Genomic DNA, 14,069 nt, shown 5'->3' on the forward strand with positions numbered 1-14,069 from the left:
CCTGAATTAAATAGGTTTTGGTCCAGTGTTTAGTCACTAGGTTTTCAGTCTGGTTAAGATCCAACCTAATTAAAGAAAGAAAAGTCTTTAAAATATAAGCAGTGTAAGTACACAGTTGTTTTTAGAAAAGGGTAACGCTACTACCAGCTAATGTAAATGAGCCATTCCAGAAAAAGTTGGGGAAAAAAAAACCAACCCACAAACAAGTTACTACTTCCTCTCTCATATCTGTCACAATTATTTTGTTAACAAAGATGTGTGTTGCAACCTAAAGTGCTCTCCATTTGACAAAGCTAACCTACTGAACCCTTTTAATTGCTCTTGCTCTTCTGCACATCTCTTAGCTATTTTCTTTCAATAAAATGAACCGTATCCAATATCAGCCGCTGCTTGTGTGCCTGAGCAAGCAAAAGGGCTGTGCTCACCAAAAGGAGCACAATTACAGATGTACTTTCTCTGTTGCAATAAAAGTTGCACGTGGAATATGTAGTGCAGATGGGAAATAAATGTATGAACTACTGAAGTAGCTCGGGGTTTTCCCTTTGTTTGAATTTCTCAGTTGTGCTTAATATCTTGAGTGCTTCCAGGCAAAGTTAGGTTTTTACAGTTTAATTCTATGTTCGCTTCTGCAGAACAAAAAGAATTCAGTAGCTCTCAGTAGTGTCAGAATCTTTGACATGGAGAGGCTCATAAAGAGGATATTTATTGTTTAAAAAGATGTAAAAGGAGCAGTAATAAACTCCCTGAATAACTGGATTCTCCCTGACAGAAGTTTTAGCTGCTTTATTTTGCAGAACTGGTGAACATAACTACCCTACTAAGGTATTTCATGTCTAATAGCTATTAATGTTATTGTGCCTGCAAAAATAACATGTATTTTATATAGCTTAACTTTTTGAAACATACCAGTTCTTTGGTTTAGGTTTTGCTACCTTATCAGTAGGACATGACCTTGTATCTTTTCTAATGAGAAGGAGCCAGTAGTATCTTTTGGAGCCAGGTGCAAGATTTCTGTTCCGTTCACTTAAATTTAATCCCCATGTTTTAAGAAGACAACTGAGCTGCTTAACAGTAAGGCTCTTTAAACAGATTCTGTTTTGCATTAGTTCTCTAATGAAATAGCATGAAATACACTTTCCTTGTGGAACAGTATTCTTGGTTATTTGCATAGCTCCATCGATGCATTGGGCATTTTCCTTGAAAATCAATAATTCTGAGATTTGCATTTTCCTCTTTGGCTGAAATAATCTACGCTTGTTGATCATCACAACACTTTGTAAATATAATTTGGTTTTCTGCAAATTTTTGGGACAGGTTGTGTTGCCCTAATGAATAGACTTTTACTTGATGGTTAAATGGCTTATTTGTGTATGAAGGACTTGATATGGGCTCATTTTAAAGAGTTCTTAGTGCTAAGGCACCTGAATTAAATATTTGAGATGTTATTTTTAAGTGGAGAACACTGTTTATAAGTGCTTTTCAATTTTTATATAAAATTAAAAGAATAAAAAGGAAAAGCTTCCTGTGCTTATGAGAAGGAAATGGCTTTAACAGAAAAAGGTACTAATGCTGTTGGGGACCTATTCCTTCTTTTCAGGAAACTGTGTTCTAGTGAATTTTCACCCTTTGTGATTGCAAGGTAGCAAGAAAGGTAAACATTTCCTGCTAGACGTTCATGTAGTGTAGATCAGGGAAGCCGCATACTGCCTATAGGTATCTGCTCTCTGCACATGGCTTAGTCTGGTTTTTTTTGTTGTTGTTGTTTGTGTGTGGTGTGGTGGTTTTTTTGGGGGTGTATGTTTTTTTTTTTTTTTCCTTGGTTTGTGGGGGGGTTGTTTTTTGTAGTTTTGTTTTGTGGTGGTCCAGTTGTGTCAACTCCTCTCCTCTCCCAGGAAGAGTTATTACAGGTGCAAAGCACAATTATGCTTTATTTTAGTTTGCCCTGGTAGAAACTGTGCATGCACTCCTGCATTAGGGGGCATCTTTCCTTGAATCCACAGACCTCTCATGCTGTGTATGCTTCCACTACCTTTACTGGGATTTCTCTTGCCATTTACTGTGGTGTCACTGCCACTACTAGCACATGGGCAGCAGAGGCATCAGTGTCATTGTTATCAAATAGAACAGCAGAGACCAAAGGAATGTGGCAGTAGCCACAGAGGAAGAAGCTGGTTGCTCTAAAATATTTTTCTAAAGGTTGCTTTATATTCAGAAGCAACTTACACTTGGCCCAGTACAGTACTTTTCACTAAGATTTCTTTTCTTCGGTAGTTGTAGTTTGTAATTATTTGAGCAGCTACTACTGGAATAGTTTTAGGAAAACACATTATGCTAATACTGATTTAGAAATTATACTAAATAATTTTTATCTAAAACTTTTTAATTTTTCACTTGCTTTGTCAGCATCACTCGGATTCCGCTGGCTGATCACTTTATGAACCAAACATATGGATTTCACTAGTACACTGAATTTCATCTGGTTTTGTGCTTCTGGGATTTCTGTATCTCTATTTTCAAACTTAATTTTTTGTAGCCAGTATTGTAGAAGGTGAAACTATTCTGTATATGCTGTGAACTTCCTGGTTTTATAAATGCCGATGTGTTTTCATGGGCTTTTATCGTTAATAATGAGTCTTCTGGATTTCTGACCCCCACCTTTCTCTTTGCTTCCCCTCACATGCTGCTGCCCCCCTCCCCCCCTTTGGTTGTTCAAGTTAGGTTCATATCAGGTTTCTTGCATTACTGTTTTAACCTTAGACAGCTGCATCAGTGATTAATTACTGTTCACTTCCAATACTGACTTTTTCTGAGATTGAATTAGTGTTAAGATGCTTTATATTGTGAATGTGTATGCTTCTTTTTTCCATGTAACTTAAGTGTTAGGCTATGTTTTGGCAACCATATCTTCTTCCTTAGTACTTTAAAAAGTATTTTTAAAAGCATTTCCCTCTGGAAACTTGTAACAGAAGTACTGTCATTGTATCAAACTGTAGCTCTGGTATGGAAACCAGAAATCTGCCCTCTTGTGGGTAAATCTGTATTATGTACTCAGTCATGGTATCTTATTTGAATGAGAACCAGAGGATATTAATTCATTTTCTTTCTGTCTCTATCCCTCATTCTTTAAGTGATTTATTTTTTTATTATTATTTTTTAAGACAGTTTATGGACTGATAACTAGCAGAGCTTCATGTAGTATCTAACAAGAAAGGTAGTTTATTGCAAAATGTGGAAGCTTAAAACTGGCAATGAGGCAAGGCTTCTTAAATTTATAATAGCATGTTTGCTGTTTTAAAAGAAAAGTCCACTGCTCACCTAAATTATAAAGTAGCTAATAAATGAGTTGTACTGGTTTACTTTGTGCAGCTGCACAAATCAACCTTGATCATGGTGCTGCGGTTACATCAATACAATGCTACTCAACATATAAGAAATGAAAACCACTTTTTAATGTATTTTCATTCTGACTAAAGATTTCATAATCTAAACTAAATAAAACATAACTGTATTTAAAGTATTCTATTTAATAGAATGCTTTTAAAAAAGAAAACTATAGAGACCTAATACCCTAGCCCTTCTTTAAAATTTAATTTTAATCCACCTAATTTTATCTCTCATCTTCTTCTCAGAAATATATTAGGTTAGTCATATATAAGTTATTTTTTAAATCTAAAGATATAATAAGTTAAAGAATGCCCTGGAGTATGGAGAATGAAACATTTAAACGTACATACTAAATTTCTGAATCCTGAGGTGTGTTACTTATCTTTGTGTTACTACTGAGCCTGTATATTACTGCACATAAACAGATTTTTCCCTTTATTTTATTTTCCACCATTCTCATGCATGTACATAGCTAAGCCATGGAAGAACTGGTATTTTTGTTAAGGAGACAAGAATGTATTTCAACCAAAAGGAATGTTTCATAAATGCAGAGCTTGAACCTTTGTATGATAACTAGTCATCAGAGTCCTCTGGTTGTTTCATTGATAGTCAGATGCTGCAATATCTGAAAAAAAATTGCAGTTTGTTTCTTTTTTTTTCTTGGCTTTTTTGTGGGTGTGTTTTGTTTGGTGGTGGTGGTTGGTTGGTTTGTTTGGTGTGGGTTTTCTTTTTGTTTGCTTGTTTTTCTTCCCTGGTTGTAGTCTGTCTGTCTTTTCACTGAGTGATCACTGATTCTTTACCTGAATTGTTCACAACTTACTTTCATCCTCTCTTCCTCCCTTAATTTTACCCATGCCTGTCAATTATCTCTAAAGAGATTTTTTTTTTTTCCCCTGTTAGTTTTCCACTCTGCCATTAACACAATACTATGGTGAGAAATGCAGTATATGTAGAGAGATGAGTTGTTGAAAGGATCCGCATGACATGTCCCAAACCTTGTGCCACTGAAGGCAGTCAGTATTTTCCATGTCCATGTTATGGACTGGTTTACCAACCACATATTTACTTTCTACTTTAAAAAAAACCAACAAAAAACAAAACAACCTCCCCCCCCCCCAAAAAAAAACCCACAAAACAACCCACAATATTTTAAATGTGTAGTTATTATCCATAGCATAAACTTTTTAAATATTACTTTCCTTGCTATCTTGGCTTGGCTTCACTGTTTTAATTGTGTCTTACAGTGATAGCTTTTTATATATGGTTCTCAATATATGCTGCCCTTTCACTGTTTTCCTTTCACTAAGGGTTCTTTGTATCACTTCCTTTGTGCACTGTAGTTCCTTCCTCCCTGGAATGTCTTTTACAATATCCGTTGTTTCTTATAAAGCAGCAAGTCTAAATATGTATATACCGAATATGCAAGACCTCCTTTGCATATATGTAAATTGGATTTCTACTTCTCTGTTTGAACTGCTACATTCTGATGCATTGTTTAAAAGCTTTCCAATGCAGCAGTTCTTCGATTTCCTTAATTCAGCTAATATTAACTAACAGTTTCATTTTTTTCAATCTAGAAGTAGAAATGCTGTACTGGTACTAGCTACTGTACAAAGCTGATAATGTAAAATTTTCTAAATATTGATAAATGTTGGTTCTTCTTGACTAATTGTGAGCTGCTACAATGTATTACCTTTAACTCTTGTTACAGTTGGGGAATGAAAAAACCAAAACACAACAAAACTTGTCTGTTGGTCAAGCCATTAATTGTTGCATGCTGTTCTGATGTTTTGTATGAAAGAATGTATCTGTCTTGACCTGTCGGGTTTTTTTTCCCTAACTGCTTGATATTTTGAATTCACTAAATGAGTGAGTTTAGTAATGTTCGCAGTGACATCAAATTAAAGTTCTAGTTTCACTGGACCTCAGTCTCTAGTTCTGGAATTGAATCCCACCTTGTTTGCCAGCTGTATAACAGATGCAGTTTTGCTCTCAACAGATGTAATATTTGGACCCAAATATTCCCATGTGATTTTTTTCATATTGTGTTTGTTGTATAAACTAATCCCATCACTTAATCCCATCAGTCTCTCTTTGTCTTTTGTTTACTCTCATCTGTTTACCCACATCCTCATGCGTACAAAAACTTCCTAGTGTAAGAAACAGACAGGCAAACCACATCCTGTCCCTTCTGTAACATCTGTATGATCCAACTTTAAAGTAATGGTGTTGCTTATCTATGCTACTACTCCTAATGGAAGGCTGTTCCAGAAAGTGGCAGCTCTGATGGTGAGAAGCTCTGTTGTGATTTTCTTCTTGCTTGCATTCATGACCCCATTTATTGTTATGTTAGCATTGCCCTGTAGCTTTCTTCCTTTGTAACCTTCTTTGCCTTAGAGAGAGCAACCACGTCCCCTCTTGACCTTTGTTTTGTTAGCTAAACAAACCAACCCCTTCTACTCTCCTCTTAGAAAGCTTACTCTTCACCTGACCTTCCTAGCTCTCTGCACTTGTTCCAGTCTCAGATCTGGATCTTACCAGTTCAGGTTTCTTATCATGTATCCATGGAGAAGGTTTCTAATTTAAGTGTCTAGTTTTGGAGGAATTTTTCCCATTGCATATCTATATAATTTAATTATTGTGGCAGTAATACCAGGAAAGAACTTGCATTAGTAGTGACTGCCTCCTGATGTTTACAGTTTTCCCAGGTGTTGTGGTTTAACCCCAGCCAGCAACTAAGCACCACACAGCCGCTCGCTCACTCCCCCTCCAGTGGGATGGGGGAGAGAATCGGAAGGGCAAAAGGGAGAAAACTCGTGGGTTGAGAGAAAGACAGTTTAATAGGTAAAGCAAAAGCTATGCACGCAAGCAAAGCAAAGCAAGGAATTCATTCGCTACTTCCCATTGGCAGGCAGGTGTTCAGCCATCTCCAGGAAAGCAAGGCTCCATCACGCGTAACAGTTACTTGGGAAGACAAACGCCATCACTCCGAACGTCGCCCACTTCCTCCTTCTTCCCCCAGCTTTATATACTGAGCATGATGTCATATGGTCTGGAATAGCCCTTTGGCCAGTCTGGGTCAGCTGTCCTGGCTGTGTCCCCTTCCCATTTCTTGTGCACCCCCAGCCTACTCGCTGGCAGGGTGGATTGAGAAGCAGAAAAGGCCTTGACTCTGTGTAAGGAGTGCTCAGCAGTAACGAAAACATCCCTGTATTATCAACACTGTTTCCAGCACAAATCCAAAACATAGCCCCATACTAGCTACTGTGAAGAAAATTAACTCTACCCTAGCCAAAACCAGCACACCAGGCAATCAGGAAGGGAAAGTGAACAGATTTCCCCCCCCCTTGTTTCTGTGTTATATACAGGATTTCCAGTAATACTGATTAGTGACTGGCCTCAGTCAGCTTTGATGCAGTTTCAGTCAGGAGAGGAGAGATCATCAGACGTGACCTTTTTCTTGTACATACAACTTATGTGTGAAAAGGCGTTCTTTACCTACTTATCTTTCAATGAAAACTTAAATTCTAAAAGTGTTGTTAGCTCTTGTGGGTTTGTTGTTGCAGACTCATTGTGGGAAAAGTTACTTTTTTTTTTTTTTCTTTAAGAATTGCTTATTTATGGAACTAAAGAAATCACTGAATTTCTATGTATATTGGTATTCGTATTGGGTAAAGAAACTCCAGTATTGAGTAGTATTTGAAACTCCTCTGGGTGTTGGAAGGCTGTTTTCTCCTGGATTAAAAAAACCCCAAACACAACAGCCCACACAGCATATCTATCTGTAGCAGTTTCCTTAACTAGATTTCTATACCTGTACTGTACTATATTTTTAATAAACAAATGTAATTTAGTGGTGGGAATGAGCCTGTGGCAGGTGCAGCAAAGGAAGTCAACTCAGTTCTGTTTAACCTCACTGTTGGGTGGGGGTTTTTTGTGTGTTGATTGTGTTGTCCCCTGTCACCACCCCCACCCCCCAAAGAATTCAGTTGTGTGTAGATAGGGAAACTTTGAAAAGTTAACTTCAGTGGTTCATGAAAACTTTGAGCAGGAAAAAGACTTATTCAGTTTCCTTGTCTTGCTTGGAATCTGTACATATGTATTAGTAGTGGTGTCCTATATATTGTCATTGGTGTGGCATAAGAAAGAATGAGATAAAAATTACTAAGGAAATGACAGTGATCTTTTGGTTTATATATATTGTATACATAATTTGCAAAAATGTTGGCTTGTAAAGTAAGTGTAAGCAAATCACGATTTCAGCATCTTCAGTAGACAACATAAATGCTGACAGATATCTTTCACGAACTTTTAACATAGGAGCATGTCTATAATAAGTAAATGTATATATATCAAGTTCCTTTATTTTGTTTGTCTTCAGAAAATATCATGCTCAATTTTTGTCATTTCATTAGTATAACAATAGTGGATTTTAATGTGTGATCTTTGTAAATTTTTGTTGTTTTGGAACTGCAGTTGAAATTATTGTGGGGATCTCTTTTTTGGGGGTTTTGGGTGGGGTTTCTTTGGTGGGTTTTTTTGTTTGTTTGTTTTAATAATGTGGACTTCCTTACAATTGGGATCTTTATAGTTAGTGAAAACTGGATGAACAAATTCCTTTTCAGTAGTTGAATATAAGCTGTGCTGTTTTACAGGAAATAAATGAGCTAGTTCAGCGGTGACTAAGATTTTGTGTTTGTCACTTTGTTTACTTCTTGACTTTTGCATCTAAAAATTGTTCCTTTTGTTTTTGCTAGCTTCTTATATGAAAAATATTTCCTTCTCCAAAACTGTGAAGTGAATATAGCAGCTAATTACTTAAACTGGTTATGCGTTAAGTGCTGTCCACTGCAGTGTGAACCAACAGAAGTTTTGTTACCAGTTTTTGAGTTGGTACTGCATAACCTGAGCAAATTTTCTTTTGATTGCCTTATCTTGCATCTTTTTTGGTGAAGTGCTCTGCTGCCAAGACCAAAAATTTGACTTTTGATTGTTTAATGCCATTTGATATTTAAATTCTACATTGTTCTACTCGCTTTTGACAAAATTTACTTAGTATGCAGCTGTGGTTATGGTCTGTGTTTCATTTATGTTATTGAATTTAAAATTCTTTTAAGTAAACTGAGAATTTTAATTTGGTTTTGTGTTTTTTTTTTTGTTGTTGTGTTTTTGTTGTTTTGTTTTTTTGTTGTTTTTTTTTTTTTTTTTCTTTTTTTAGTGCTTGAGAGATGGGAAGTAATGATAGCTGGCACCTGAACTAAAATATCTGTGTAGGCGCTACCATCCCAGAACTTCAGGATGAATGGGGATATGCCTCATGTTCCCATCACTACTCTTGCAGGGATTGCTAGTCTTACAGACCGTAAGTACTCTTCTTTTTTTCGTCTTTGCTATGTTCCCTTCTACCTCTTCAGTAAATACTTGCATTTTCAAAATACTAAAAATAGTTTTATTTTTAAAGTTCTTAAAAGTAAATCTGTTCAAAATCAGATTTGGTATTAAAAATGTTAATATTGTCATTGCTTGAATTTTAAAAATATATTCAAACAACATATGCTAATTTAAACATGAAATGAAATGTAGGTTAAAAAAAAAACCCTTAAGTAAACCTGAATCATAAAATATAGGAATTCATTGTTTGTTTGGAATATCATTCAGTAACATATCTGGGTACCCCACAAATAAAGAAAAACATATAAATGATAAAATACTTCTCTAAAACATATATATCATCATTTTCACCGAAGAGAGAGAAGATTAGACTGATGTTCAGCTAGAGAGAAATATGAAATGTGAAATATGCCAAATATACTTGAAACCTAGTTCCTTAGTTTTGGACAAAGTACAAAAAAGTTGCTCCAATTAACAGGTGGAAAGAATAGCTTCTAGAATGGAAATAAGCAGCTGAACCTATGAGGCTTCTTTCTTGTCTGTTGAGCCTACAAAAGGAGCAGATGAGGTGTGTGTGCTGTCTTTAAATACGTCAGGAAGACAAAATGCAAGGAAAGGAAAAGGACTGTTTACATTAAAAGCTGATACTGGCACAAAACCAAATGGTTATAATCTGACCAAAAATAAACTTCTAGTGGAAACTAAGAGGAGATTAATCATTACTATAATGAGGTCCTAGAACAACCATTCCAATAAGAGAAGTTGGGACAAAGATGCATCTTGTTTATAAAGCGTAAGCAAGAGTTTATAGCTCGGTTGTCTGTCTGAGGATAATTGGACTCAGTGACCCGAGTGCTTCTTCTCTTGTTTTTATTATTATACTGTTGAAATTTAGAGACTTTCCAAGAGACACCGAAAGTATAATTTAATTGCCTACAGTGAAAAAAGCAGATGTATTCGAGGGGAAAAAACCACTTCTTCATGTCTTTCTGGTATTCTGAAATATTAAATTGGAACATGCTGCATATGTGTATATATGTATCATTATGTGTGTCTAATAATGGGCCAAAAGATTATTTTTCACAGTTGTTTTTTTCTGAAGCTATTTCTAATGTAATCAGCTTGGGAACTTGAAGTCAGAGTCAGCTTGTTTTCATGGACCCATGAAAGTGACTTTCCTATGTAGCAGGCTTTTTGGCCTCTTCTGGCTTACTCTCATCTCTGTAGCCCTGCCAAATCATGTGGTCAAGGCTTCTTATTTGGTACACTTCCTTGTTATGCCTGTAGACCTAAGAATGCCCTCTGAAAGTATAGTATGCTCATTTATAATCTGATTGAAATATTGTGATAGGTGTTTTCATTAAAAAAATCTTTTTACCAAGATTTGCGAATAGGTATATTGACTGAATTGATATTTTAGTGATCATTCCAACCAATCATACTAGCCTTTTCTTGAGAAGATTGCTTACATAGAAATGAGTACAACAGGAAAAGAATAAACTGAGAATATAATTAATGGCTTAAATTGGTTGTTGGGTTGTTTAGTTTTTTTGGTGGTGTTTTTTTGTTTTGTTTTGTTTTATTTTAATCTACCCTCACTATACAAAGTGGAAACACTAATTAAATATGAAGGTCAGAGTAGAAAACTTAAAGTATATGATCAGTGCACTTACAGTACTGCGTGCAACTACAAGGATTTTGCATTTCCTTCCTTCTCTTTATCCATGCTTTCAGCTCCAAGAGAAAACTGCCATAACATTAAATAACTTAATATTCTGGAATGTTTAAAAGTATGTTTTTATTCATAATACTTGCCTTAGCACAGATAAATATTTACAATAATATAGTAATATAACTTATGGACTTGACTGCATTACTTTGTTTAAAACAGAGTCGTGTGTGTGTGTGTGTGTGTGTGTGTGTGTTTGTTTGTTTTCATGATTTAAAAAAAAAATATCCAGAAATCTTCCCTATATTTCAAATGTAGTTGTCAGGTTTTCTTTCTTAATCATGTGAGGGAGTAAGAAGGTGTCCATCTTTGTATGCTCGTGTTTCATGAAATGATTCTGAACTCCTTTTTGTTTTCTGACAACAGTTTTGAACCAGCTGCCTCTTCCATCACCTTTACCTGCTACAACAACAAAAAGCCTGCTTTTCAATGGACGGATAGCTGAAGAGGTGAACTGCCTTCTGGCTTGCAGGGATGAAAATCTGGTTTCACAGCTCATCCACAGTCTCAATCAGGTGTCAACAGATCACATGTATGTATTTTGAACTTCAGCTATATCAGATCACCATCCTTATTCCTTGAAATTAAAATGAGCTGAATTGAGAAGGGTGTTTGTGAGAATCTGAAAATTAGAACGTGCAGGGTTTTTTATTAGGCTTGCTTAGCAGATTACCACTGTATGAGTCAATTGTTTCAGTCAATCAGAATGTTAGTAATTGTCCGACAGCTCTTATGCATAACTATTTTTTTTTTAAATAGATCTGCTACTTGTTCTAGTCTTTCTAGTTAGGAGTGCAAACTTTGTGGTATTGATTGTGCAATAGTTGTTTGTGTTCCACTTTGGTTAATAATGCACATAGACAAATCATATACCCAGTATTACACAAAAAGATACTTTTTTGACACACCCATGTGAGATCCATGTCAGTTCTGATTAGATATTGAACTTAAATATTTTAAGAATTGAACCAGCAAGTATGCTAACGTATTCTCTTTTTGTTAATAGATATTTTGTTTTTTTCATTTTTCCCTGGTGTCCAATTTAAAAATTGCCTTATGTTGACAGCCCTGTCTTTTTCCTACATGTTCCAATCAATTGTTTTGACCAAATGGAAGTAGCTCTTAAAAGTCCTCAAAGCAAACAATAAGTGAAAGTACGGATGCATTTATAGAAAATCCATTACATTTTCGATGGTTTGAAGGGAGTCCTGTGATGTCAAAGATATGCCAATTTTCCTTTTTAAAATAAAAGATTCTCAAAGTGTTGGGCTGCAACCTGAATGTTATACATTCACACATATCTTATTTTCACTACAATAATACTTTCTTGATGTTATGCCAAAGCATTGTTCTTTTATGGAGAAGATCATGATACAAAAGTAGGCAGAAGAAACTTTTTATAATAGTCTGAAACTGACAGCCATGTATATATAAGTGCTTATTAACAGAAAATAATTTTGAAGGCTAGTTGGAATACCTCTTCTTCCATTCCTTAAACAAGAGAGGAACAGTGCTTTGCAGACTTGTTTTTTTTCTATTTTAACAGTAAATTGTTGTCTTTTTCGTTTGGTTTGATTTTGGTTGTGTGGTTTGGGGTTTTTTTTGTTTGGTGGTTTGGTTTTTTTTTTACTTGACTCATGATTTCTTATAATTTGAAAATGCATTTGCCTCTTTATTTGCTTACTTCCACAATTCCAGAGAATTGAAAGATAACCTTGGCAGTGATGATCCAGAGGGAGATATACCAGTCTTGCTGCAGGCTATCCTGGCAAGGAATCCTAATGTTTTCAGGGAGAAAAGCATGCAAAACAGATACGGGGTACAAAGCGGTAAGGATTTTTGATTATTTATTGATTGTGTTTTATGTTGTTCTGTAAGTTTAGGGGACTGATACTAACCACAAATATATATGGAGCACAACTGTGATATTTATGCCTTATCTTGTATTTGATAATGATATAAAGCTATATATCTTGACATCTTCTAAGAGTGATTGTATTAGAATAAGCATGGAAATAAACTCTACTGGGTATTTTTGTAAAAAATAATGCTTAATTTCACTACAAAGTTTAATTTCTGGGATGAGTGATTGGATTTTATTTTAAAGTAATTTTATTTGAGTTTCTTTATGGCTAGGTTCATATGTTTGTCTTAGTAAATAATTGAAGTTGGGAAAATATGCCTTGATATTACAGAAAATCTGTACTATTATAGTGAATCATTGTAGTGGTAGTTCTTAATAGTTCTGGGGTAAGGAATAAAGTTGAATGAACCATACTTAACAGCTCCTCCCTGCCATTCCTATTTACAGCAATTTGTGATGCCCTACAGATTTTACTGTTTCGACAGCTAATTCTTTCCTGAGGTTTAGTGAGATGTACTGCTGGATAGCAAAGATGGAGAAGAGGAGAGACCAAGCAAAGGATTAATCAGACAGATTCTACTTGTAGATCTGAAGACTTCTTTATTTGCATCTGAAATCTTTTCTTTAAATACTAAACTATGAAATGAGTAGGAGAATTTCCAGGAGTTTTGCAGTGTGAGAATAAAGCTTTGCTAGAATTGTAGAGATATAGATGTGTTACTGGAGTCCACGGGGGATAGAAAGTGTAGGGTGTTTTTGGAGGGGAAAAATAATAAAATGAGATTTGTTCACCTAGGCTAGTGAGTAAAAAGCCATACAGTATTTGAAAAGAACTTGCTAAGGACAGAACACATAATGTTCCTTGAAAGAATGCAGAAATTTCCTGGAATGAAAATGTGAAAGGCAGTGCTAAATATTTAGTAGCTCATTGATACATATATCCTGAAATTTAAGCTCTGAAAAGTCTCCAGATTCTGGGTTTGGTGGTAGCCGTGGCAGAGTATGATTTTTCCAGCTGTGGGAAGAGTTGTGACTGTCCTGCCAGTTTGCAGAGTGGTTCCACAAAGAATATATGCTTGAATCAGAGTTTTCCACCAGTTTTGTAGAGTAAAATATTTTTTTGCCAGTGCAAAAGGGAGACATTGTTTTTGAACTTATTTGTTCCAGCAGAGGCTTTTGAAAGAAAGAAGATAAAGCGAGTTAATTTCTTTCTAATTTTTGCTAATTCTGTGCCTCAGAGGGGGAAACACTTTTGCAGCTTGGTTCAATAGGTTAAGAATAATCCTTAATGAAATAAAAGCACCTCTATCTTTAGTAAATGTGCTTTGGCCTATGCTTGAAGGAAGGTACTAGTACAGAATTAAAAATAGTTGTCATGGTTTAACCCCAGCTAGCAACTAAGCACCACACAGCTGCTCGCTCACTCCCCCCTTGGTGGGATGGGGGAGAGAATTGGAAGGGTAAAAGTCAGAAAACTTGTGGGTTGAGATAAGAACAGTTTAGTAATTGAAGTAAAATAAAGTAAAATAGTAGTAATAGTAGTATTAGTAATAATAATAATAAAAATAATAATATACAAAGCAAGTGACACACAATGCAATTGCTCACCAACCCACCGACCGATGCCTAGCTCATCCCCAAGCAGCGATCACTGCCCCCCCGGCCAACTCCGCCCAGTTTATATACTGAGCATGATGTCAT

At 35.6% G+C, this 14,069-nt stretch overlaps 1 protein-coding gene across 1 annotated transcript in view; it reads left to right on the plus strand.

Annotated features, from left to right (window-relative positions):
• The window catches only part of LOC309601852 (nipped-B-like protein), a 170,092-nt gene that overhangs the window by 54,187 nt on the left and 101,836 nt on the right, over positions 1 to 14,069 (plus strand). The window contains exons 2-4 of the mRNA XM_082335051.1: positions 8,603 to 8,746; positions 10,871 to 11,036; positions 12,203 to 12,333. Of these exons, the coding sequence (XP_082191177.1) occupies positions 8,683 to 8,746; positions 10,871 to 11,036; positions 12,203 to 12,333 (361 nt within the window). The 5' untranslated portion in view covers positions 8,603 to 8,682. The remainder of the gene's footprint in view (positions 1 to 8,602; positions 8,747 to 10,870; positions 11,037 to 12,202; positions 12,334 to 14,069) is intronic.

Source organism: Platalea leucorodia (genome assembly GCF_965183815.1).
Source record: "Platalea leucorodia genome assembly, chromosome: W".
Taxonomy (NCBI): Eukaryota; Metazoa; Chordata; class Aves; order Pelecaniformes; family Threskiornithidae; genus Platalea; species Platalea leucorodia.